Source organism: Galeopterus variegatus, unplaced genomic scaffold (genome assembly GCF_000696425.1).
Source record: "Galeopterus variegatus unplaced genomic scaffold, G_variegatus-3.0.2 Scaffold41, whole genome shotgun sequence".
In the NCBI taxonomy this organism is placed as follows: Eukaryota; Metazoa; Chordata; class Mammalia; order Dermoptera; family Cynocephalidae; genus Galeopterus; species Galeopterus variegatus.
This window is the reverse complement of record NW_007726152.1, coordinates 873,715-901,214: the sequence shown is the minus strand read 5'-3', so window position 1 is coordinate 901,214 and position 27,500 is coordinate 873,715. Positions and strand designations below refer to the sequence as shown.

General features: G+C 33.6%; 1 protein-coding gene across 1 annotated transcript in view; it reads left to right on the top strand.

Moving 5' to 3' along the window:
• Positions 1 to 27,500, top strand: part of FOXP2 (forkhead box P2) — a 274,200-nt gene that overhangs the window by 208,708 nt on the left and 37,992 nt on the right. The window contains exons 5-11 of the mRNA XM_008571504.1: positions 1,739 to 1,876; positions 3,020 to 3,193; positions 4,710 to 4,887; positions 15,408 to 15,621; positions 17,372 to 17,476; positions 25,488 to 25,575; positions 27,192 to 27,275. Of these exons, the coding sequence (XP_008569726.1) occupies positions 1,739 to 1,876; positions 3,020 to 3,193; positions 4,710 to 4,887; positions 15,408 to 15,621; positions 17,372 to 17,476; positions 25,488 to 25,575; positions 27,192 to 27,275 (981 nt within the window). The remainder of the gene's footprint in view (positions 1 to 1,738; positions 1,877 to 3,019; positions 3,194 to 4,709; positions 4,888 to 15,407; positions 15,622 to 17,371; positions 17,477 to 25,487; positions 25,576 to 27,191; positions 27,276 to 27,500) is intronic.

The following is a 27,500-nucleotide window of genomic DNA, read 5'->3' as shown; positions in this document are numbered from 1 at the left end:
TTTTTCCAAACTGCTTGTTCTAACTATTCGATATGTTTATCAAAGAACAAGCAATTAAGTAAACTGACAATTTTTTGAACAACCAAACATTGGGCAACCCATTGGATCAATTAATTTTACAGCATACATTTCAGAATGCTTTTTATTATGATTGATAGATTTAAATACACTAAACTGAAGGAATGTCAATATGTTCTAAAATAATCCAGAAATATTTTTGAAAATCACTGAATTCCTTTCCATCATATGTGGTTCTTTTTCTATGTGTTATTAATCCTTACTCAAGATGTCAACATGGGAAAAGAAAAAAGACACAGCTATTTTTTGGTATTAAATATGAAGTGTTTTATTTTTTGTTTTGTTTTGTTTTTTTAGAGAGAGAGAAAGAGGAATTTTAATCCATCCTTGATTTCTTTCCTTCTCACCTCTTTTTCATTATTAATTTCTCCTTTTTTTATAGCATAAACTACCAGACTGGAAAAGTTTGAACCGCATTTAAAAATGAATGTTAAAATAAATTGCAAGCCATGTTTATTAATCTATTTCTTTTTCCAAAGACTCATTGTCCCATAAATTTGTCCTAAAGCAGGATTTATATAAATACGTGCTTTTATTTACAGTAATAGTGAATTGCTTTTTCTAAGAAAGAAAGTGATTGCTTTTTCAAAATTTGCAGACTTGGCCAGTTAACAAGTTGTTTGATTACCTGCTGGTTGGTACAAGCAATGCCTTCAAACAATGCAACTGCCACCAAACTGAGCACAGAGCTCAGGCCTCTATACAGGTTCTCTTGTTCTCCTCTTGCCATCCTTTTACTGTCTTGCCACATCTTTTCTCTCTTTCTCTAGGGCTTTCTCCCCTCTAGCTTTTCCTTACTCTGTATTTTCCTTCCTTCCTTCTTTTTCCTCTGTATCTTTCTCTCCTTATTTTCTTTTTGCCTCTTTCATTCTTAGAAACTTGAAAAGAAAGGAATAGGTGGAAATAAAGTTTTAAGCAAAAAAAATTTTTTTGGTTTAATGAATGACCTTTGAATAATCTTCAGATCTCTGGAGTTAATGGCATAAGTTTAGCTGCTTGGAATAAGAAAATTTTTACAGAAGCTAGAATACTAGGCTTATAATTATTTCTTTCTGAGGACTTAACTATGTAGCTATTTTTCTGAATATATACACATATATTATATATATCTCCTATATGAGTTACTGCATGTGCTCATGTAGCAGTATGTATTACTATATTTTCTAGTATTATATATATTATATACTTATAGAAAATTTTGAAATGGTGATTGTGTTTTATAAGTATATTCTACACATATGCTTTTTACTAGTTTAGATAACAGATATTTATATGCATATTATTTTAAGTTGTTTATTCTTTATTATTTTAATCACACCTTTAAACCATTTCAAAAAGCTATTCACTTATAGCACTGCAACATTGATTAAATTATTAATTATAAAGTTTTGAGAGTGCTGCTCAAACATCTTAGGTTTATATATTACAAGTGTAAAACATGAAGTTGGAGTCTGATGAAATCTGATGCCTATGGAAAGCTAGCGTCTAAGTACTGTGCTACTTTAATATTATTATTAATAGTTATGTAATATAAGAAATAATTATATAAAAATTATTGACTATCAAATGCTGAAGAATTTATGAAAAGTGACATACAACTGTGAGTGGGTTAGCAGACATTCAGTTGTGACCACCCATTCTCTTTCTTTCTCTATGCAAGGTGCCTGTGTCAGTGGCCATGATGACTCCCCAGGTGATCACCCCTCAGCAAATGCAGCAGATCCTTCAGCAGCAAGTCCTGTCTCCTCAGCAGCTCCAAGCCCTTCTCCAGCAGCAGCAGGCAGTCATGCTGCAGCAGGTAATGTGGGTTACCTGCTTTGGTGTTCTAGCATGGCTCAGAAGAAGTGCATCCATGGGGACAGTGCAGTGGGCATATTTGATAATTCAATCTCCATTTGAAGGGACAATCTAGCAGCATGCTAGAACTTCAGCGTAACATTTTAATTGCAGAACTGCGTAAGAAAATTTAAAGAAAATTTAGCGTTCTTAGTCTTTTTAAATTCATTAGAGTCTAGAGTAAGTGCAGAGAGATGTGTAATTTGAAAATGGAATAAATCAATATTTAAATATTCAAATGCTTAGGTGCATTTGATTTGTAGACTTGTCAACAAAAGTGCACAGATACTTATCAGTTAATTGTTGCTTTTAGAACTCCTGACACTTTAGCATTTCTTTTAGTTCACATAAGTACGAAACTTGAACTGCCCGCTCTTAAAATGGAGAAAGAAACAACCCCAATTTTCTGTCCAAGATGCACATATTGTTAGGAAGAGAAGAATCTACTTATATTAAAGTTAGGTGGCTAAGCCACAAATTTATGAAATTTATCTTTTGAAATAACAAAAATAGTGTTCCTAATATGTACCTTATTAGAGTCTCGAGTATAAACAAAATGGACTTGATATTAATACTTACATATCATAGAAAAAATAATGTGGCTTTATCTGAACTTTTATATATTTAATTACTTTGCTGTCTTTCATGATGATGACTACAGACCAGTTACTTGTATTTCTAAGTCTGACGTTGTTCTGAACATCTGATGGATTAAATATTTTTCCAGTTAGAATGGAGCAACCTGAATTTATGTAGCTAGAGTTTGATTTTTATAAGTGGTAGAATCGAACCTATTTTTATGTGCCAGTAGGACTCCAGATGTAATAATTCAGGATATTAATTTGGCTCTGGCCTTTAGAATACAGATGTTCTATACACTTTTGTTTAGTATATTTTGGATTCTGGATTGGAAAATTTCAGAGCTGCCTTGGGGAAAAAAATGTATCTAGAGCTGTCTCTTTGAATCCAATGCATTTTTTTTTTAATTTTTGGTGAGGTGAATCTTAATGGAAACTCTACCATATGCCAGTCTAGAAGAGTTTAGGAGATTTATAATACATGAAACTTTTGCCTTTATTTATTAAAGTCAAAATGGTTTATTCAGCAACAACTACAAGAGTTTTACAAGAAACAGCAAGAGCAGTTACATCTTCAGCTTTTGCAGCAGCAGCAACAGCAGCAGCAGCAACAGCAGCAGCAACAGCAGCAACAACAGCAGCAGCAGCAGCAGCAACAGCAGCAGCAACAGCAACAGCATCCTGGAAAGCAAGCAAAAGAGGTAGGATCTGGTTATCTCATTGATATATAATAGTTTGAGAAAGAGCTTTGAGAGGCAAGAATAGTCTTAGATCTTCCTATAACAAGGCTTTTGCTGTCAAAGATGCAGTATTATATGTTTCTACTGAGCTTAATAACAGTGACAGTAGAACTCTCATGCTCTCCTTTTTTTGTAGCATGGGACTTGAGAGTTACAATCCAACACTGCTGTCATCTAATGTTCACTAATGAATCACAGTGTACAAAGAACAAGCTGTGTGGTGGACAAAGTACTGATTATCTTGTATTCACCGAGAATCTAAGTTGGGGAGGGAATCTTATTTTTCTCAGTGGTGCAGCTCAGAGAACATGCATGCAAATGTTGCCTATTGTTGGGGGTGGGAAGACCAGGGGAGAAACTGGTTGAGCACAGATTTCAAAGTCACAGGCCCCTGATTAATGAACTGCTACTGTAGGTTTGGAGTGGTGAGTAGAAAGTTACAGTTTGATATGCTCATAAATCAAACTGACAAGCTGGCTTCTCAGGCCTAGCTTGCACTTGTCAGCAAACTGCATCAAATATAAACATAATACAAACAAAACATGTTGAAGTAGTTAAATTGATCAGCAGGTATCAGAGCCTTGTCTTCAAGCTGCCCATTATGCAAACGTACAGGAAACAGTTTTGACCTCCTGAGGTTTTGTTTCTGTTTGGATTTGTGAATAGAATTTCAGACAGCCATCAACTACAGAATAGAAATTGCTCCCTTATTTCTCCGGAGGCTTTGGGCAATCCACATGACTTGCTCCATTATGCAGTCTGTTTTCCAGTGAGTGCATCAGAAGTTTCTCTTTTCCCCAAACTAAAAAGGAAAGGTCTTCCACAGTAGCTTGTCTTTCTCTGAAGTGTGACTGCCATCTTCTACCCTCCTGAGTCCACAGAACTCTGGTTTGTCTTGTAATGCCTCACAAAATCGGAAGTTATACTTTTCCCTATAATAAGGGCACTCTTTTGCCTTGAACATAATTCTGCCATTAATATATTCCAGCAAGAGAGGAGCGGAGGAGAGAGAGATAACAGGACTGTCCTATGAAGGCTACCTCCCAGTTTTTAATAGATCACTAAGGACCCCATTCACGGACTTCTATAGATTAAACTTATTCAGTCAGAAAAAAAGTAGTGTTGTGGAAGTTGACTTAGTGTAAAGTGTTATTCTTTTAGTCTAGATAAGTTTATTATCATCAGCAAGAAGCTGATAAAAAAAAAAACCCAAAACTCAACCTTTGTTACATACTATGTCTAGACCTGTCTCATACTCTTTTAATGCATGTTCCTTGGTTCTCTGCTGCTGTTCAATATTTGAAAGGAAGGCAAAAAGTCTAGAACTTGCTCACACTGTGCTCCTGAACTTTGGCCATGGGATGACCAAAAACTCATTCAGGCAATGAAAGGAGTGAGCATTCCTCCTGTGAGAACTATGTGTGCAGACCGTGTTCTCTGTTGTTTACTGGGTTGGGTTTTCTGACACCAGCAGCAGCAGCAGCAACAGCAGCAGCAGCAGCAGCAGTTGGCAGCCCAGCAGCTTGTCTTCCAGCAGCAGCTTCTCCAGATGCAACAACTCCAGCAGCAGCAGCATCTGCTCAGCCTTCAGCGTCAGGGACTCATCTCCATTCCACCTGGCCAGGCGGCACTTCCTGTCCAATCGCTGCCTCAAGGTACATACAAAATGTTGTGCACACTTTATTTCTAATCTTGCACTTTCTACCATTTCATGGCCTGGCTACCTTAAACCTTTAGAAATTTTGTTTTTATGACCTTGAAGTTTATTGTTAAAACATGATTTTTAACTTGGTTGCATAACCCATTTTCTTTAGACTCAGAAATTTTACTACATACTGCTTTCAAGTGTGTAGTAAAACTGCTTTCAACTGTTTTGTTAGATATTAAATGCGTGTTTATTAGTCTTATGGGCAGAAAATAATTTATAAGGGCAACACAATTCAAGCACTATTGAATATATACCGGGATCTGCAGGGAATTGGATTACTGGAAAGGCTGAGAGTATTCCACTCAACATAAGTGAGCTGATTTGAGTTTTGGTGGACATCTGATAAGAAAAAAATAAAAGTTTCTAATCTTCATGTTGAAATCTCTACATAGAGGATTTACTTATTTCTGTAGAAAACATTCCACTTTATGGTTTTTTTTTTTCCTTTTTGTCTTTTTTTTTCGTGACCGGCAATGGATTGCAACCCTCGGTGTCGCGCCCGCACCTCGCTCAGCCAGTGAGCAGCCAGTCTGTATGTGGGATCCGAACCCTCAGCGGGAGCGCCGCCGCACTCCCAAGCGGCGCACTGTAACAGTGCGCCACCGGGCCGGCCCCCACTTTATGTTTTATGAAACCCTATTTTATGTCATGGGACCATAGTGATGCTTATTTTCTCTAAAACAATATTGCCTATGCATACGTTATGAATTGTGTTTCTAAAAAACTGTCAATTGTATGCTGATTTGTTTTTCTGCAAGAAAACTTCGGACGTACTCTGATAATACACTTGTATATATGCATGACTCAGCTTTTGAGAAATGGAAAGAATTCTAATTAAAAAAAGAAAAATAATGGTAAACAAGTGACTTTGTGTGCTAAAATTCTCACTTCAGGTTAAAGTCATATATCATTAAACTTTACAGAAGGATCCACATTTGCATTTGGATTTTGTTGGAACAAACATTAATTCAAATGAACTTTAACTGAAGTTAATATATTTCTCACAGAGGGGTTCACAGTATAGTAGTATTTGCTGTACATTTTGCTGACTCTATAGGGACATCCTGAAGAAAATCAAGAAAAATTTATACACAAAAATTAAAATTAGCAAATAAAAGCCAGTCTTTATGATGCACACGGCCATTGTTTTGTGGGATGTGAAATTAAAAATATTGTGGTAAGTGTTTTTCTCTTTTCATTTATCAAATTACTATCTCTTGGCTTATTTTTCCCAGATTTCCCTCTTCCACTTGACTTCAGATCTTTTAATTCACCTGACTGAAGCACTCCTAGGAAATCAAGAAAGATAAAGTTTAAATAGTGAAAGAAAAACAAGGCAGTAAACCCACTTTTTTTAGTTATTCCAAAGAGAATTGGAATAAACCGTAGTGTCATTAGCAATGAAGTTTCTATTCACAAATTATTGTCCTTTAGAAAAACAAATATAATTTGTGAACAAAAGAATAGTAAGTTAAAAAAAGAAAGAGTTTATAAAATAATTCAATATAAACATGGATGTCTTTGATAGAAACTACACTAAAACAGATGCAATAAGTTTATCTCATTGATTTTTTTTCATTAAAATTTAAATGCAATCTGTATTCAGAGTCTAATTATGTGGGAATCTCCTCAATAGAAAAGTGTGATCTACCATAATCTTATTTTAATAAAATCATCCAAACAATTATTTCAAGAAAGTTTAAGATATGTTTGTAGAAAGACAATGTAACTTATTTAAAATATATTTGTTAAACTACATTCTTCTAAAAGAAGCAAAAAATATCTAACCAGACAATAAAATTTATTATAATATAACCATTCTAATAGTTTTCAAATGAAAATTCTTTCTTATTTCTGAGCTATCTTTTGATAGAGTTATCTTTTCCACTTTTTTTCTATTTTTACTTTCCCTGAGATATATGAGAGATAAAATGCACAGGATAGAGAAAATTTAAGAAAATAAAGTAAATCTGAAAACATATCTGGGTTTAACCAGAAAATTTTTATTTTAAACAAAATAGGTGAAATCACTAAAGCATATTTCCATTACTAAAGGTAAAAAAAATTCATTTCAATAAATGTAGGATCAGAAATTCAGTAGGTTCACTAACCAAAGTTCTTGTTGGTGCCGTGTAAGCCACACAGACTGAAGCCATCATCATATTTTTTTCACAATTTAGATGATTAAATGTGAAAAGTATCATTGTGGATACCCATTAGTCAGACATATGCAGAGCATGTCAGATACACAGGCTATAGGAAAGGAACATAACCTTATACTGGGAAAAAGTAAAGAGGAAATTGTTGAATGATGTAAGCCCCAAATGATTTCTGCCTTAATTACTGGTTATTTCAGGTGAAAGTATTTATTTATTTATTTTTTTGTCCTTTTCCGTGTCCAGCAACGGATCGCAACCCTCAGTGTCGCCCCCGTACCGGACCGGAACCGGCAACGGGATCGCAACCCTCGGTGTTGCCCCCGCGCCTCGCTCAGCCAGTGAGCGGGAACCGGTCTGTATGTGGGATCCGAACCCTCAGTGGGAGCGCCTCCGCGCTTCCCAAGTGGCGCACTAGCGCAGTGCGCCACCGGGCCGGCCCCAGGTGAAAGTATTTTGAACATTTTTTATTATCAGTTTCCTGGTTCACTTAGCACTAAGTTTTTGGTTGGTTAGTTGATTAGCCACAAATAATAACCATATGAAAACCAAGCAGGATTAATGTATAAAGATGAATGATGTTCTCACTGTCTTTAAAAATATTCCATATTTTATTTATCCCCATAATTTAACACAACTTCTTCAGCCTACTTTTAAAGGTCTAACTTTTTAATGATATGAAAAATATGTGTATAAAATTTGAAAATAACAAAGTTGTAATAATTTTGTAGAGTAGCAGATTTATAGACATTTTCCCCTAAAGTTATGTGACATATTTTATCATTTAACATAAATTATTTTAAATATTAAGCATTTAAAGTAATCATGAATATTATCATAATATTGGATTTCAATGTAAGATAGGCAATGAAATTATCATCTCTAAGTATGTTCATGGTTTGTGTGTAGAGTAATATTAGGTACACAGAAGTCAAATAAAAAAGATGGATTTGTAAACTGATCTCAAAAAATATATTTATAATAAATTTATTTAATATAAGGATACTTCAAAAAGTTTGTGGAAAAATAGAATTAAAAGATACACGAATATTTCAATGATCTTTTTGAAGACTCCCTCGTATATAGATGGTATAGTCTGTATATTAACTAGTGACACATTTTAATGACCTAGTACCATTGTCTACTGGTTAGAAATTGAAAATTGTGCATGCACTTTAAGCTTTGATATGTTTTTGACATCAGATAAAGATCCGTGTATCCCAATACACACAGCATATGGCTTATGGACTAAAATATTTGTGGTAAAAATTATATTTCCCTCCAACTTTTTACATATTTTTGAATTTCTAAAAGTGAAATATAAGATTTTTATTACCAGCCTGAAACACCAAACAAGAAGTACTAGATTCCAGCCAACACTATTTCGAATTAACACCTTGTAGAGTTAGATGATCTTGAAATCAGAAAACTGTTGAATAATAAAGAAAATAAATTTTTTTTAAAGAAAATATAATAATGTTCTCTATGTTGATTAGAAATGTGCTGAAGGCTATCTTTGACCTCAGCATGAAGCCAGAATCAGGTCTTTGGCTTTGACTTTATTTTGTGCTTGAGAAAGATAAATAGCCAAATGCCTACTTCAACACCACTTCTGGCATCCTGGATCTTTTGCTTAATCAGTGATCATGTGTGTGCATAGATCACCATTCTATGGAACCATGTTAACAGCACCAGCAACATGAACAATGTACATCATGCAGAATTGTTACAACCGTCTTGGTATTCCCTTTCAAATACCAGAAAGTTTTCGATGTGTAACATGGAGGAAAAAACTCTTTGGGGGCCTTATATGCTGAAACGTTATCAGTAAGTTAAAGTTTAAACATACATTTACTACTACAAAAATAAGTCTGCAAAACTGCCTGTGAATGCTGTTAATTTTATGTATTAAAAACTAACTTGTAGGGCCAGCCCGGTGGCGCACTGCTACAGTGCGCCGCTTGGGAGCGCGGTGGCGCTCCCGCCGAGGGTTCGGATCCCACATACAGACCGGCCACTCACTGGCTGAGCGAGGTGCGGGCGCAACACTGAGGGTTGCGATCCCGTTGCCGGTCCCGGTCCAGTACAGGCGCGACACTGAGGGTTGCGATCCATTGCTGGTCACGAAAAAAGACAAAAAAAAAAAAAAAAACTAACTTGTAAATAACTGAATACATAGAGAAATACTGAGTATGTTGAGTTTTTGAGAAAATGTAAATAGGATAGAATGATTAAATTATATCATAGTTCTAATTGTCGTAGAAGGTTTTTTTGAACTAGCATGTACGAGTATAACATTAAAATGGATTTAATTCCACTTAGTTCATAAGTCTCTTTTAAAAATTTTTGTTTGGCAATTCTTTTCATCTTAAGAGGAAGACTTAAAAGCAGATTGTCAACTTTGCCACATTTAAGTATCATGATGGGGAAAACCAAAAATGTACTGTTTTTATAATAGAGTTTCAATCTTTAAAAATGTTGCCTATACAAATTTAGTAGTAAAATCATAGTAGGTATATATTTTTTAATATCAGATGTATTTTTATATCCCAGAAGCTCCTTCTATGGTAGAGATATTTATCTTTGGTCTAAGTTCAAGCTAAATACCTATTTTTGTTCCCTGTAATTTGGCATTTGGACAAAATATATATTCAAAACACATCTCTTTAAACATACCTGTTAAAGACAGGCATTGTATCTGTAGGTAATAGTAATCCTCTAGTCAAATATAAATCAATAATATGTTAAGTTTGTCAAATTGTAAATAAACACATAGATCTCTGATGGCTGCTGCAGAAACTGGACCTCTCTTCTGGAGAGGAAAATTGGGGACCCAGAGGTCAGGGCTGGTAGAGAAATTTACTTTTGTAATGTATATCCTTCTCTGTGATTCAGTTATTTTGACCATGTGTGTATACTAACTTTTCAAAATGTGACCTTTGAGATGAAAAGTTAAAAGTACATGGTAATATCTCAGTAATGCAAATTAAATTATTGAATATAAATTTTGCTTAATACATTATATGTGATAACAAGTACTTCTAACAAAATTCAGTTTTATTACTTTTTATTATAAGTAACCCTAGAAAATAAGCAAAGTAGTGTTAAATAAGTTAACTTAAATTCATAATAAACATACTTTGCATCACAATGTATGAAAATTATTTATTCAACATTAAGAGCTTAATTAGTGGACATAGAAAAAGAAAGGACATTGAAAGAATATTTTATTTTTGAGTGTGAAAAAACTGCTAATGAGATTTTTCTTACTAGGGAAAACCATAGGAATTTTTAAATCTGTGAGGCCCAAGGATGTATAATCTAGATATGAATTATCAAATTTTAATTAATTCTTTGCACAGTGCTTGGCACCTTGTAGTTACTTCACAAACTCTGAATGCAAGAATTATTGTTATATTGCTTCATCTGTAGTATTATATGCAATTTGATTAAGCATTCATTCTTTTATTCATTCAATTTCTGTGAAAACAAACCTTTTAGTACTTATTTATATTACTGGCAGTGAATAAGAACAAGCCCAAGTCATCATCCAAAACTATAATAGGACTTATTAATTTTTTGTGGTCATGGAATTTTAAAATTACTTAATTACAAAACTTTTTGGAGCTAGTATTGTATATATCTTTGAAATAAGTTATTAAGAGAAATTGAATAATCTTCACTTAAGATAAAAGTTGACTGTTCACTCTACCACAGTCTAGTCCACTGATTCCCGGAGTACGTTTGTGGGTACTGTCGTGTTCTGGCCAAACTGGAAAACTCTTTCCAGTAAGAGGCACTGAGCTGTCACTCACTGCAGGCACTCTGATAGGTTCTGGGGTATGGCAGTGAAGAAAACAGACCAAAATCCCTGCCATCATAAAACATACATGTTAGTGTGGGAGACAGATAATAAATAAATTAAGTAAAATATATAGTGGAGAGTGCCAAGGAGAAAAATAAAGGCAAGAATAGGAAACAATAAAGCAACAATGGGAAATAGGAGGAGTTGAACTTTAAACAGAGTGGCCAGGGAAGGAGTCCTGACTGGTCCTAAAAAGTGAGGGGGCTCTGCCACGTATTAGCTCTAGGGCAAGTCACTTAACTTTTCTGTACCTTAGCGTCCTCTTCTCTAAAACAATGATAATAAATGTAAAAATAATAATAGTAATGGTTTTGGGTATTAGATTAGCTATCATGTGTGAAGCACTTAGAGCAGGGCCCCGGCATATCAGAAGCACTATTTAAGTATCTGTTAAATAAAGCAGAGATGGAAGAAAACTGCGAGAGGAGTGAGTTGGAGTTGGGAGAAGGGGCTGTATAAACAGAAGCAAAGTTTTGAACATGTAAAATTTGAGAAACCTGGTAGGGTTACATGGAAATGTCAAATAAAAAGACTGTACTGTAGTTTAAAGGGAGGGTATAGCTGTGAATCCTAGGCCTTTATCTGGTATTTAAAACTGATAAAAATAAGGGTAGTTGTAAAAAGAATTTTTTTTTAAATACATTTGGAAAACACTGAGTTAAAAAAGTGATTCAAGTTATCTTTTTCACTACACATTTCAGAGCTGTTTTACATGAATCATGAGACTCCGAGATAGAGACCACAGACCTCTTAGATTCACAGCATTTAGGAGACTACTGTTCCATAGAACACAGTTTAAGAAAAACTGACTTGTTATATTACTGCCTGAAAATGCCTAAATTAATTCTTGTGAACCATCAAGACTTTAAAACTCATACAACTTTCAAAACTGTACAAAATTGATTGGCTAGTTGTTTCAAATTTATAAACAGTTTCATATCCACAGAAAAGAGCTAAACAGTTTTTAGATGTGAAAACTTTGTCCCAAGAGCAAGGTAATAGTTTTTAAAATTTTTCCAAAAAAATTATCTGTGCATTGAAATTACCTGTGGAGCTTCAAACACTACTGATGCCTATGTCCAAACTCCAGAATTGTGGTTTCATTGGTCTAGGCCATGATCAGAACATTGGAGGTTTTAAAATATCCCCAGGTGATTCTTACATGCAGACACTTTTGGGAACCAAAACTGCTAAGAAGAATCTCTTTTTGAACTCTTTTATTCTCTGCCCGATATCTACAATATTAAAAAATTTTTTTTTTCCTCTTGCTTTTGATTAAGAAACATTTAGGTAGTGAACAGGTTATTTCTTCTTCAAATCGCTGTTGAGGGCCTACTAAGTACCCAGCGTTTGTTATCTTATTATTGCAATAGCATGGTGGTATCACTAATTTTCAATACAAATGATTAGTATCATGGAAATCTACTTTTAGAAGGTAAATGGTTACTTACATTAACTAAATTATTAATAAAATCCAAAAACTAAATTATTAATAGCATCATTAACTGGTATAGTCTCTAAAAATATCTAAGAGTCTTTAGCGAAGATATAAAATATTATTAGCCACTCAATCTATGTTGGAATCAACTAGTATCAATTATAATTCTTTAGACATTGGTTTTATATGGTAGCAATGCTCATAAATAGTATGCCCTTTAAGAGCCAAAACACTTCCATCTGGGGACTAACATGTCTTAGAAAACTGTACGACTCTGTTATAATCAATGAAATCAACAAATACTTATTGAGCACATACTAGGCACTGGGGATATTCTAGTAAAATAAGGAATCCCTTCTCTTATAAAACTAATTGTAGTGGAGGGACACTAGTGATAACAAGAAATAAGTAGGTAGGTAGGTAGGTAGATAAAAATGGCTTTAGAAACTAATAAATGCTCTAAAGAAAAATAAAGTAAGGTGAGGAGTAAGGGAATGCTAGAAGGCAGAGTGGGAAGGCACAGTGGTTGACAGTGTGGTCAAAGACTTCTGAGAGGACCTTTTAACAATCTAAGTGAAGGGAAGGAGGGAGCCATGGGAAATCTGCAACAAGAGTACTCTAGGCTGTGGGAACAGCCAGAGCGAAGGGTGGAAAGGGAGCAGATGCTTGAGGCATTCGAGAAGCAGCAGAGGCTATTACAAACGGATGAAATGTGGAGAGAGAGCAGTAGATGAGGCCGGGCAGACAGGCAAGAGCCAGATAATAAATGCAGCCCCCATAGGCCAGAGTAAGGGTTGTTTTTGTTTGCTCTTTTGTTTTTTCTTGGGTTTTGTTTTGTTTTTCCTATGTGTTCTGGAAAGCCTTTGGAGGCTTCTCCCGGGAGGTGACATGACCTAATTTACATTTAAAGAGATAATTTGTGGCTGCTCTATGTAGAGTAAATTTAAAGACTCAAGGCAAGGTAACAGCGGGAAAATAGTTGGAAAGCTGTAAGAGTGGCCAGGCAAGAGAGGCAGCAGTTGAGACGGTGAGAATACTGATGCAGAACATGTTGATGCTGTCACTGAAAAGGATTTGCTAATGAAGTTTTGCTGTTAGGATACAGACAGGTAATCAAAAAGTTACAGTAAGAAAAGTTTCAGAATTCTCAGTTAAAGCTAGAATTAAAGCAACAATTAATGATATTAATGCAAAAATTGTTTCCCACGTAACAAAGAAAATGCATCTCTTTATAAAGCCACCTTCTTTTTTTATAGAAAGAAAGTTTTTAACAACTTTGGAAACCTGAATTATTCTTTTTTCTTTTCTTTTTTTTTTTTTTTTATAGTCTGAGGCTGTGTCTTAAAATCTCAAGGAGCCAAAATCACTGAAATGATAGCTTTTAACTACCTATTGAAATTGTGATAAGCATAGCAATTTAAGATTACCACTATGATGAATAATTGGACCAGAAGTTAAGTTTGGAACAGTGAGAATTCTTTTGTTGCTATTGGCTACTTACCACTATGTGCACATCAAGGATTGTTTTACTTGCAGAGTTGGGGGTGAAAAGGCTCACTCTTCTCATTGTCACATTCTGTTATCTTTTCCCTGTCTTCCCAGCCAAGTTCCAGCTCTCCCGACCTAACGCATCTCTTGACTGATTCACACCACTACAGCATCTGATGTAGATGGGAGCTGGGTTAGGAGGCGTAGTTTGTGTAGCACATAAATCTTTTATAAAGATGACGTAGATGCACATAAGAATAAAGAACATAAATTTGGGGGCTACAGGGCATTGGGTTTGAATTATTTCCACTGGTTATAATTTGAGTGACTTGGGACATCATTTTTAATCTTTCTGAGCCTTCTTGTAAAACATAATGATTTCTAACCTCAAGTGAGGTTAACTGACATTATGAGTGTAAAGCACTTTGTGAAACATCAGAATATAGTACATGCTCAATAAATGATAGCAGTTTGTAGTTATAGTTTTATTTTTCTCTGTACATCTTTATACAGTAGTTTTAATATTTTCTTCATATTGTATTTTAAGAGCAAAGGTACTCAAGTCATACCGCCTGGATCTAGATCACAGCTTTACCGTGTTAAGCTTTGTGTCCTCTCTGTGTTTCCTTATCCATAAATGAGTTGAAATAAAAATAACAACTCCATTAGATTGTAGTGAGGATTAAAGGTGTAATGTGTAGAAAGAATAGATGAAGGCACAGTACTTCGAACATATAAGTACTATTTTGTAAGTCAAATACTGTAGACAATTTTCTCAACAACTTATTTCAGAATTATACTGAAAAATAAAGGATTATGCCTAACTTCTCTGTTTTTATTGTTGCATAAATCAGGTAAACTTGCATAATCTGAACCAGGGAATTGTTTAAAATGAGTAGTTGTTGTATTCTATCAGTCATAAATGAAAGAGTGGTTAGGATATTATCTGCTTAACTGATCCGTGTAGGTGCGCATACTGGTTTATGCAGGACCGCCAAATGAAATTTAATAATTCGTTTGCCTCTCTGAGAAAGAGCAAAATAATTAGAAAATTGTCAAAAAAATTTTTCTTTTGAGTTGAGTGTTTACTATTTTACTCTGATATTTTTGTTTTTACTCCTTACTTTTTTCCTTTTTATTTTTAATGTGTTATTTCTAAAATCTATTTTCTTTCAGTTCTTCATTTATAAAAATTTAATAATAGCAATGATAAAAGCTACTCTTAAAAGTTAAATAATTTAATTTTCAAATAGAACTTTCAGGGGTTTTTTTTCCTATTAATCTTTGATTTTTATCCCTAATAGTGTTATTCCCAGTACCATTTCTAAATTGGTAGTGTTTAGCAAATAATTGATGATCAGAGACAAAAGCAATAGTGCTTATGGTGTGAAAGTGATTTTTTATTGTATATCGATGTTTGTAACATCACTTTTGTTGTTGGGATTAATCTATTAACAGCACTGAGCTTATTATGTGAACTTTACCTTGTTTTATTAGTGGGGCTTTCTTTCATTTTGTAGCTGGCTTAAGTCCTGCTGAGATTCAGCAGTTATGGAAAGAAGTGACTGGAGTTCACAGTATGGAAGACAATGGCATTAAACATGGAGGGCTAGACCTCACAACTAACAATTCCTCCTCGACTACCTCCTCCACCACTTCCAAAGCATCACCACCAATAACTCATCATTCCATAGTGAATGGACAGTCTTCAGTTCTAAATGCAAGGCGAGACAGGTAAACCCCATGAGCTTTATTCTATAATTTATCTTTCACCAAATTTTATTTTCACTATTGATAAGACTAAAAATGATACCTTGTACTTAACAGAGACAAGATGTGTAGAACAGCAAATTAAATAGAACTCTTTAGATTATTTATCCTATATTTTCTTTTTTATTACAGAAGTAGTTTATATACAAGCAGTTTGATGGATATAGTTGGGGAATTTATCTGAAGAAATTTATTTTTTCATAAGTGCACGTGGAATTATTTTATTAATTCATTTTTATGACTAAGATGTTGGGATTAACTTGATTGCTATGGGAACATTTTACCATTTTTTCAAACCAAAAACCAGTTCTTTAATTTCAAATATAAAGACGCGTACATATTCCTCTTAATATATTTTTCAACCATATGCTTAGAAACCAGACATTAAATATACATAAATATATAAACACAGGCATAATAAACCAAAAGATAGAAAATCTGGTTTGCCGTTTTTATTGTTATAGCATAATACAATTTGTAAATAAACTTATATTTGTAATTTCCTGAATAAATTTGACTAAAAATTCATAAAGAAAAATTGACTTCAGTTACCATTGTTAAATACATACTTTAGATAATTTTTCAACTTACTGTTTTATCTTAGTTGTGTAAAAAATGTCTTCCTAAAAGGAGCATCCATGTACTTTTATCCATTTAGTTCCATTTGTTCAGGCACATCACCGTCTAATCAAGTCCTGTAGAGTAGTTTGCATAAAGTATATAAGCTAAAATATTGCTCCACATAAAAAGTCTCTTTTTAAAAGATGAAACATAGGTGTAGAATTTCTTAACAGAGTGGCTTAGGCATATATTATAAATGGCTCCAAATTTCATATGGAAGTGTAGTTCATTGATAGTATTCTATTATATAATATGAATATCTGTCTTGATGTGACAAATTCTTCTTCATAAATAAATATTTTTTAAAGAAACATTTAATTATAGTTCACTTTGAAATAGAATGCTATAATTTGGTGATGTTTCTGGACTTCACCTGAGTATCATGGAAAATTGTTCATGTTAGCTTTTATTATTAGAAAATAGTGTGCCTCTGAATGTTTCATGCTATTGTTTTAACTGAAATTAATTTGAGGATTATATATTTCAGAAGTTGGTTGATTTCTCTAGGATCTCTCTATCTGATATAATACTCTCTCATCAAAAGTCTTAAATGATTATATGAGATAGCTAATGAATACTTGTCCAAGAATTGTTTTAATCAACTGTAACTGGTAGAAATATATATGGTTCACACATAAATATTAAAGTTTATTTTATTATTTGAAACAATTTAAATGATCCTAGAGGTCCCTATCTTATTTCAAAAATCTGATGATGACTGTCTTATTTTTTTTTCTTAAAAATATGAGTTGTTTTTTTTTCACTTGATCACATATGAATACATATTTTTTATTTAGAGGTAAAATGTTACATTAAGGTCATATGGCAGGATTAGCATATGATATTATACAGTCCTCTTAGTTTTTCATCCTTTATTAACAGTCATCTTTGGCTCTATTTCTCCTCTAATTGGAACATCATCTAGCCTTGGCAGTTGAACTATTCAATAGAACGATTAAATTTTTCTGACTGCTCTGAGCTGAATTGACCTGTTTTGACCTGTTTGTCACTGATCGTAACCTGACAGGCGCTAGCAGCCTGCAACGATTATGGCTTTTCGAGATGACTCTGACGTCGTGTTCTTTTGCTACAGCTCGTCACATGAGGAGACTGGGGCCTCTCACACTCTCTATGGCCATGGAGTTTGCAAATGGCCAGGCTGTGAAAGCATTTGTGAAGATTTTGGACAGTTTTTAAAGTAGGTTGTTTACTTTTTGGGCGATGGGGGGTGGATTTTATGGGAGTTTTAGGCACATTGTAAGTAAACAAAAGATGAAGGAGGAAAGTAAAGATCCATCGTGGAAATACTTTTTTGTTTTCTGTGTGTTTCAACAAGTGGATTAGCAAAATCAGGCTAAAAAGGTTAACACTTCATCTTTACCTTTTTATGAAAATATTTTACAAACCATTTGATAAAGGTTTTTGAATGAATGAAAAACATTAGTCTATGAAAGCAGTGTCATTAATCATTGGGATATATGTTTGTAAGGTAGGATTATTTAAGTTTCAAATTTCTGGTAAAAATCCAATGTAATATTATATAGGCGGTCATATAATACATATATGTTAATAAACATATTTTGCAGATTTAATTTCTTAATTTCAGACTTTATATTCATTACTTTCAATAATATTAAATATGTACATTTAACAAGAATAAAAAAATGAAAGTTAATAGTGTTAAAATTTAAGGAAAAACTACATTTCATTGATATGGTTACTTTTTCCCCCAGAAACATAAAGAAACATACATAGCTGTATGTTTGTGTAATAGATTACATGACTTCTCTAGATTAAAATCAGAACTTTGCATACCCTCAATTTCTTCATACAATGATATTTTATTTTTAAAAAATTTGTAAGGGGTTCTTTTTCAAATGAGAATATTCATCTCTCATGAAACATTTTCCATGCACAATTCTGGTATACAAGAGATCTGAACAGAGAGCTACTGATAGGTTTATGGAGATGAGTAACTTCACAGACTGAGACTCTTATGTTGTCATGGTGCAGCTAACAGGGTGAATGAACTGTTTCATGCTTCATCAACAATTAAGTTAATTAGCTCATTTGAAATTGCACTGCTTTGTTGCCAGGATGTTGGCAGAAACATCAAAAAGATGTGTTTACAAATGGTAGACTGACTACAGGATATAGAGCAAAAGTACCTTAACAACAAGGCACAAGTATTTGGCACCATAATAACTTTATAACTGCAATACAGTAAGACTTCCACAAAGATTTTGTAATGTTTCATCATTTCTCACCAATTAAGAGAAAACTTTGCTTCATATTACCACTATGGCTCTTTGTAAATGCCTGAAATGAAAATTTGCAATTCTGTTATACCAAGACAGTTGTGAGTTGCCATTATGTTGGGTATGAAATGGTACAATTCTAAGCAGAGAGATTATTTTATTTTTTATTTATTTTTAAAAAAATTTTTTTGTCTTTTTTTTTCGTGTCCGGCAACGGATCGCAACCCTCAGTGTCGCGCCCATGCTGGACCGGGACCGGCAACAGGATCGCAACCCTCGGTGTTGCGCCTGCCCCCCGCTCAGCCAGTGAGCGGGGACCAGTCTGTATGTGGGATCTGAACCCTCGGCGGGAGCGCCGCCGAGCTCCCAAGCGGCGCACTGTAGCAGTGCGCCACTGGGCCGGCCCCAGAGAGATTATTTTAAAATATTAGGAAATGTTGACGTTTTCCTCTCAAAAAAATTTTTTTTGTTAAAATAAAGGCAGAATATAGGGTTATTATTTTAACAACTAATTTCATATTTCTTCATTTGAATATATCAGTCCTTATCAATATATTATTCCTTGTTATTGAGGGTATTTAGAGGACTACTGTGCTATTATTTCTTAAGAATAGTAATTTAAGCCAGAGAACTAACCCACTCACTATGAATTTTATCACTCCAATTTATTCTTTCTGACAAAGAATAAATTAATCTTTAGGAAAAAATACATCTTTCGGGGGCCGGCCCGGTGGCGCACTTGGTAGAGTGCGGCGCATGGGAGCACGGCTGCACTCCCGCCAAGGGTTCGGATCCCATATAGAAACCGGTCCGCTCACTGGTTGAGCGCAGTGCAGGCACGACACCGAGGGTTGCAATCCCGTTGCCGGTCACGAAAAAAGACAAAAAGGAAAAAAAAAATACATCTTTCGTTAAGTATGATTTCTTTTGTAGCACGTGGAGAGGAGGATCTTTGTTAATCTCAAATATTTATGCTTTTTATTACTAATAAGCAGATAAATATAAACCCTCATTTTACCCACCATGATCCTTTTTCATATTTATGCTAGTGTTTTTTTTGACAATTGAAGAAATTACAATTGAAAAAGCATTTCCTTTAATTAAATATGAACTTTGGTTCCAAAGATTGACCATTTTTCCAACCCATTAACTTTATAGGGATGACAGAACTAATGACAGTAAATTTTAAAGCCCTTATTTTAGTCCATTTTTGTTATGATATGCTTTAGATTTCCTAACTCAAAAATCTGTGATAACTTTTGTTAGTAGAGCTGACGTCAGTATACAGAACTGAAATGAAATATTAGTTAGACATATTTTCCATACTGGTATTGTCTTCTTCTTAAAAATGTGTGATAAATTTGAAGAAAACCAAATAATATATTTTATTAAATGAGTTAACTTTGGTTATTTAGGGAAAAAGTTTATTTAGTGTCTGTGTGAGAAGTAAAATGAAGAAAACATCACCACTTACACAAATTTTCTGAGAAAGAATGTTTTTCTTTTTCTTTTTTTTTCTAATAATGGAGAGAATAGAGAGCTTTGGGGGAATAAAATAGAAGTCCAAAAGCTGTGCATGGCTTTTAGTTCTTAGTTTTCTTGTTTAGCCATTCTCACAAAAATTTATACCCAAAGTTTATTATAAAAGTTTTTGGAGAAAATACTATTGTGGTGTTTTTAGTTCTAAGATGCCATAGAAACACATTTTGTAGTTTCAGATTTAATTTGGTATCTGATAACTTATCCTTTGGTTTGAAATAAAAGAAAGCCATACCTTATCACTATTTAGCCCACATATGTTAAATAACAAAGAATAGTAGAAAATATATCAAGTCCCAAATTTCCTTTCTCACATTACATCCCCAAGCAAATTGGTAGAATCCTTCCATTTTTGCCCAGCACCAAATCCAAAGCCATCATAGGACTGATGTATGTATAACATATATATTCTTATATAATATAAATTCTTATTCTTACCTATATATTATTTAATAGTCAATTGAGGTATTCTTTTGCATAAAAAATTGTCTGAGATAAAACTTATTTATAACAGCAAGATAAAAAGCAAAAAAATACAAGATGAAGAAGGAAGTCCAAGATAAAAATGTTAATAAAAAATTAGTAATTTTACTATAAAGTAGGTGTTGACAGAAGCTAACCATTTTTCTGACCACTAATTGAGGATCTCACTAGATCACTAAAAGCATTTAATTCTAGTTTTTCATTACTGTCTTATAAATGTCAAAGTGTAATAACATCTGACAAAACTTTAGAGTAGTTTGTCTGCTAAATTAATTATCATTCCATTGGACCTAAGTCAGCTTGAATATAGATGGATTGACTTTTAACACTTAAGCCAAAAGGTTTACAATATAGCATTTCAGTTAGCAGACAAGTGTTCTTGAACCTGCATGTGCAGATGCTAACACACAAAACATTGGTCTGATATACAAAGATGGAAATACTCTCCTTTAAGACAGTGGTTAGTGTCCATAAAAATATCAGTATATTAAAGTTTAATTAGTTGATGAACATAAATGAATTAAGTTTGTTACAAACTAAGTTTTTAAGGCTTGACACTATATAAAGAGCAGTTGAAAATGTAGTGGAAAAGGTGAAGTTTATTTAGTGGAAATCTGTCAACTTTTTTCTTGCAGCTGACTACTCTAAAAATTATGCTCTTACTTAGTGCGTATTGTCTATTTCTTTGTCTTTGACTAGGCAGCATGGCTACAAAATTATGACCTCAAGAAGGCATTCTTTGAACTTGTCAGAATGTTGTTTCTTTTGGTGACAGTGCCCCCATCTCTCAAAACTAAGGCATCTCACATAATCAGCTAAATGAATAGTGACAGCTAACATTTTGTATTTAAACTCCTGTCAGTGTTTAAACATAAAAAGCTTGATGCAAAATAAATCAAACACCAGTGATATGCAAGTGAAACATTTTGTTAAAACAGGCTCGACATACTTGGGTTTAAATCTGATCCCTTTTAGCTTATAAAATGCTATAACTTTAAATGAATTTGAAAAATCTAGAGATTAAAACTGAATTGCTAATCTGGAGTGTATATAATTGAAGTTACTACATGCATTCATAGCCATAAAAGCTTCATTAAAGAGAATTGTGCATTAAATAAATTGGAGGGATCCTTTTCTACTTTTTTGTCTTTCTGGAATGCTTGCTTAATTGTTTTAAGAAAGAATTTGACGGCCTATTTATGCTTATTCCTAGTTCACACTACCTACCTAGCACACAGATTCAATGCAATTTTGAAAGAACGTCAGTCGACCACATCATTTATTCCATTTTGAAAACAAAAATCAATATACCTATAAAGTGACCCATAAATTAGAACTGGCTCACACAATGTTTGTTCAGTGCTGCCTTTCTGAAGGCACCCTTTGCATTTTTTCTTCACCTCTCTGTTTGAACTGCAGTCTCGGTAAGAGGCTCATTAGGGGACATTAGGGACTGGAGCTAACCAGAATTCCAGAGCTTGCTTTGCTCTTATTAATGCATAGTAGAGTAGAATGCATTTAAATATTTCATAGGCATTCAGTAATTTGTGTGTAATCGCCTTGTTAGCAGACCAGTAGAAGTAGAACAGGCCTGTGAAATGGTGTTAGTGATTGCATGGGTAATTTACAGACCTTTGCCATCAGAAAGAGTATTATTGTTGGCTAGTATGAAGCTGTGAAATAGAACTAGCAATAAGTAAAAAAAGAAACTTAATAAAGGTTTTGTAACAAGCATCTTCAGGGATAACAACCCCACTTGGTCCTTTTGAAGCAGCCATAATTTATGACATAGGCAATATATCAAATGCATAAGATAGTATTATGGAGCATTCATATGAAAAGGGTATTTGCAACATTAGTTCCAACTTCCTGCAAGGGACATGATTAAATGATTAATGAAATGTCCCTTTGCATATGCATTTTGAAACAGCAATTAGGCACTGACTGAGAAAATCCACCAATCCTCTCATTTTTCAGTATTATCTCATTCTTGATTTATAAATCATAGAGAATTTTTGAACAGCAATATGTAGTACCTGAGATAGTTATAAAAACATAAAAGAGAATAATTTGGGCACAAATAGTCATAAATACATAAATTCATAATTTACTGTTAATAGTTAGCCTATTTATTTAGTCTTATTGCATTGTATTTATATCCGGCACTATTTCTTTACTTTGATTGGCATAATTAAGTAGAGGGAATGAATAGGCACTATTATTTTACATATCACTGGTAAACAATAGCGAGGAAAGGAGAAGGGAGATGTGGCAGAGGTATGTATGTGTTTTTCAAGTTCTCAGTAATCCACTGGAGGCTGTTCTATAAATGATCATTGAAGGGCTGCAAGCTAGCCTATAATTACAGGAAAGAAAGTGGCAGCTCTGGCATTTCATAACTATGTGTCCTCGAAAAGTGCTTTGTGAGTTTGTCACCAATGATAATTTAGATAGAGGCTCATTACTGAACATCACAACACTTTAAAAACCTTTCGCCTTCATACAGGAGAATAAAGGACTATTTTAATGGCAAGGTTCTTTTGTGTTCCACTGAAAAATTCAATCAAGACAAAACCTCATTGACTATTATTGTAGTCTACAGTCTCTGTTCTAATAAAAGCTGCATAGATAAATTGAATAGGTCTCTAAGACCCAAGTATATAATGCAAACATTTTGTACTTTTTTGGTTTTTTAAATATAAGATAATGATTATCACTAAGAAGTAAACAAGTGTAAAAACCCTTTTTTAAAAGTGATTGCATGCACAAATAAACATGTTATAGTGAATGTATCTTTTCCTTGTGAAGCTACATATTCTGCTTATCTTGCCTGTTCCATTTGCACCCTAATCTTTGTTTATAGCTGAAGTGTTTTTTAAAAAATGCATCATTTAGACCGATTGTGGGATAAATATGTGTGTTCCCCAAGAATTCATGGTGAAAAAAAATCCTTATAAAAATAGAGCAATTTTAAGCCTTAAGAATACAACCAATTATTGTATTGCACTGATGGAAAATCGTCTCATTGTTCATTAAAATTCGGGGGAAAAACCCTGAAAAACAATTTGTAAATGTAATCTGGTAAATTAGGAACTGGTGACACTTTACACCATGAGCTAACCTCTGGTTTACTCTAATATCTCATGCCTTCTTCCAGAGATGGTGAGTGAATTTGGGACCTCGTTACAGTTAGGTTCATAGCAGAACCGACCTGAGCTGAGCTCAGAGCAGACAGGTAGAGTGGAAGTGCCTCTCCTGCCCTTAGCCACACACCTCCGGCTTGACCCGCCCACCTCGCTATTTTAGTCCACATTTTTTCTGCAACTAAGACTAACAATTGTGCCGAGATATGTGGAGGTTTTGTTGTTATCAACAATGTGAAGGTATTAAAACAAACTGGTTTAATTTATCAAGGTATGGGGTCCGGGTAGAAAAAAGGTTTCTGACTTCCAAACTTCAGTCTACTAACAAATAAACTTACTTGTTTATAAATCAGTTCTTTCTTAGCAACACCATTTTAATTCTTCTTCATATGTATTACATGTATGTCTGTCTGTTTTTCTGCTTCATTATTAATTTCAAGAAATATAGGTAAATAATTTGAATGGGTACAAAAACATATATGTTGAATTCAGTGTACTTAGGGCTATAATAAACTTTTTAGACTATTGTACCATTATAAATGATACTTATACCCACATGGGTAAATACGTAAATTCTTATTTAATCTTGTGAATATTTTATTCAATATGTCAACTTCATTTTTATGCATTGATGAGAACGTCTCTTAAATTGCTGCCTTAGTTTGCCCATTGGTGAGCTAGACATACAAAAAGATATTGAATTACTTGAGACATCAAATAAATTATATATTATGTTATTGAATATTTTTACGTTCATTGGAGATGCTGCTCTACTAAATTAGTTTTGGTGTAGTAACATACCACTTATTAAAGAGATCTCTTTAAGCATTGTGTAATAATAACAATAGAGTAATACATATTCAAGATTAGAGTAAGATCATTAGAATTATTTATCTTTTATCATTTTTGCATAGGTTTAGGATAGATGTCTCCCAGTTAGGACACTAGACAGAAAATGTCAATCTTACGATTCTTATTATTAGAATCTTCAATGCATTTATTTATTAGTAACAGCAAATCATCATTCTTTGTAAGTATGTTTCCATGGGATGTTTCCATGGGATGATAATTTGCCCTTTTTACGTAATACACAACATATCCTGGTGAAATAAGACATTGCTCAGTGAAAAACACCCAAAGAACAACAAGTTATTTTAACAGAAATGAAATAGAGAATTGTCTTTGTTCTCTTCAGGATTACTTTTGCTTCATATATTTATGTTACTCCCCCTCCCTTTTTTTTTTAATGGCATGATTATATGAAATGCATCTAGTGATTTCTACTATTACTCTGTAAGTGGTGTAGGGAAATATTTTTTATAATAACAGATAAGCTTAGAGACAATGACATGTTCTGCCATTTGAAGAATCAATCTCTCTCTCTCTCTCTTTTTTTTTTTTTTTTTTTTTTTTTTTTTTTTTTTTTTTTTTTTTTTTTTTTTTTTTTTTTTTTTTTTTTTTTTTTTTTTTTTTTTTTTTTTTTTTTTTTTTTTTTTTTTTTTTTTTTTTTTTTTTTTTTTTTTTTTTTTTTTGGTGGCTGACTGGTATAGGGATCTGAACCCATGATCTTGGTGTTATAAGGCTGCGCTCTAACCAATGGAGAGTCTCTTAATATTAATTACATAAATAATTTTTACTAAACATTTAAGCATATTCAACCTTTTTCTGTGTAGTTTCAAGGCATTTCATTGAAATGTATAACTTCGGTGTAGTGCTTTTTAACGGAGCATAAACCACTGTGATAGACATCACTTACCGTTCTGTTTTGTGTTTTGTGTTTGTTTAGGCACCTTAACAATGAACATGCGTTGGACGACCGAAGCACTGCCCAGTGTCGAGTGCAAATGCAGGTGGTGCAACAGTTAGAAATACAGGTGTGTCAAATGCTTACTTTACAGACTGCTTTCTCAGATTTCTGGGTACTCAGGCAGATTCTGTTTCTTACAGGCTATATCTTATTATCTTAGTAACACAATGACTAATAGAGATACATGGAATTTTAGATTGTTTTTAACAATAGTAATGATTGATAACTCAAGATGGATTGTTGTAGTTTAATGTACTTACCATTTAGACTTATATAAGTTTTAGGCCATGTTATGTACATTTGGAAATCTCAAAACTAGCAAATATAAGTCTTCACTAATATAGGATACACTAAACCACCAATTAGATAATGATTTTATTACACAGTTTTTACATGAACTAATCTTTATTTTTCCATGAGATTTTATCTTATAGCAAAAGGCCAATCTTTACAATATCATGCCTGTAATATAACACCCTGAAAAATAACTTCCTTTTCTACTTCTAGTATACTTTTAATTAAAGAACTTGCAAAAATTCTTGATACTCATCTTTAACTAGAATAATGGCAAATAATTTATATCACAGATGGAAATATGTGTTGTATCAAATGCTGGTGTTTTAAGTTTTTTTTTAAAAACTTCTGTTAATGGAGAAACAAAATTTGGCCAAAAATAAATAGAATTTATAAAACTGTTCAAAAGCAACGATATCACTCAAAGTCTCACTCTTGTTGCATTTTTACTAATCCTTTAAGGCTTCCTCTTATATTTCATCTTAAAGATTATTTTTCTCAATCAAATTAATACTTTGTTTCATTTAATAAAACATATGATTTTTTTTTCTTTACACTTCTTTATGTCTTAAATTGTTTCAAATTGATATGACAGGGACCTACTAAAAATATGTTTTGACTCATAAAATAATCAAGAATACATAAAAAGCATTATCACTGTTGTAGTTTTAAAAGCTTTTTGTAAACCTGTTTACCATTTATAAGAGGTAGACTAAAACACAAGAGTTCTGCTGATGATACAGTCTGCAGTGTGACCAATTATGCCTCTTTTTTTTTTTTTTCCCGCTGTGTCTGACTGATGGAAAAGTAAGGTCCGTCAGTTGTAATGAGACCCAGTGCAAGTGTAGATGCCGACTCAGTGGCAGAGTTCAGCGTTTCACACTGCCTGGTCTCTGTCACTCTATTGAATTAGATTGATGATGGCAGATTGCAGGGGGCACTAACTGGACCTCAGTGGGAATGCATGAAGTGTGTAGACAATCCTGGCAGGCACTTCGCTTTGAGAACCCTTCACCCCTTCACAGCTGTTGGCACTAGTCCATTGCTAACAGTGTCCACAGGACTTTAAAGAGACACCATGGGCCTTCTAATTTATGGTTTCAGTAACTTGTTACTGTCGAGGCAACTGTGACCTCAATTCTCTTATTGACAAAAAGATGAAGTGTTATTTGTTTTCTCTGACCTTTTAACATAAGGAAAGCTATAAAAGTTTTTTTCCCCCTCCGTAGCTAAAGTTGCATTTCCTCCCCGATAAGTTCCTACTGTCACAGACTTTTATATGCAGGAATCATTACTCTGAGACAAGCTCAATGATAAGATGTATTACTGCAATAAAATAGCTGTATCAGTCATTTCTAAAATGCTTCTGATCTCGCTCTCTCTTAACAGCTTTCTAAAGAACGCGAACGTCTTCAAGCAATGATGACCCACTTGCACATGCGACCCTCAGAGCCCAAACCATCTCCCAAACCTGTAAGTGCATATTGCTTTATAAACAGTAAATAGCTCTACCAATGTAACAGACTAAGAAAATGAACAATTTAGGGACAGTTAGAAAACAATGAGTGTGATGAAAAATATGGCAATAAAACGAAAGTAAAATGCAATCGCTTGTCAAATTGTATGTTTCTTTTAAAGTAATGCTATCTTTTACAAAATCTATCCAATCTACACCATGGGTGACACTAAACAAAGTAC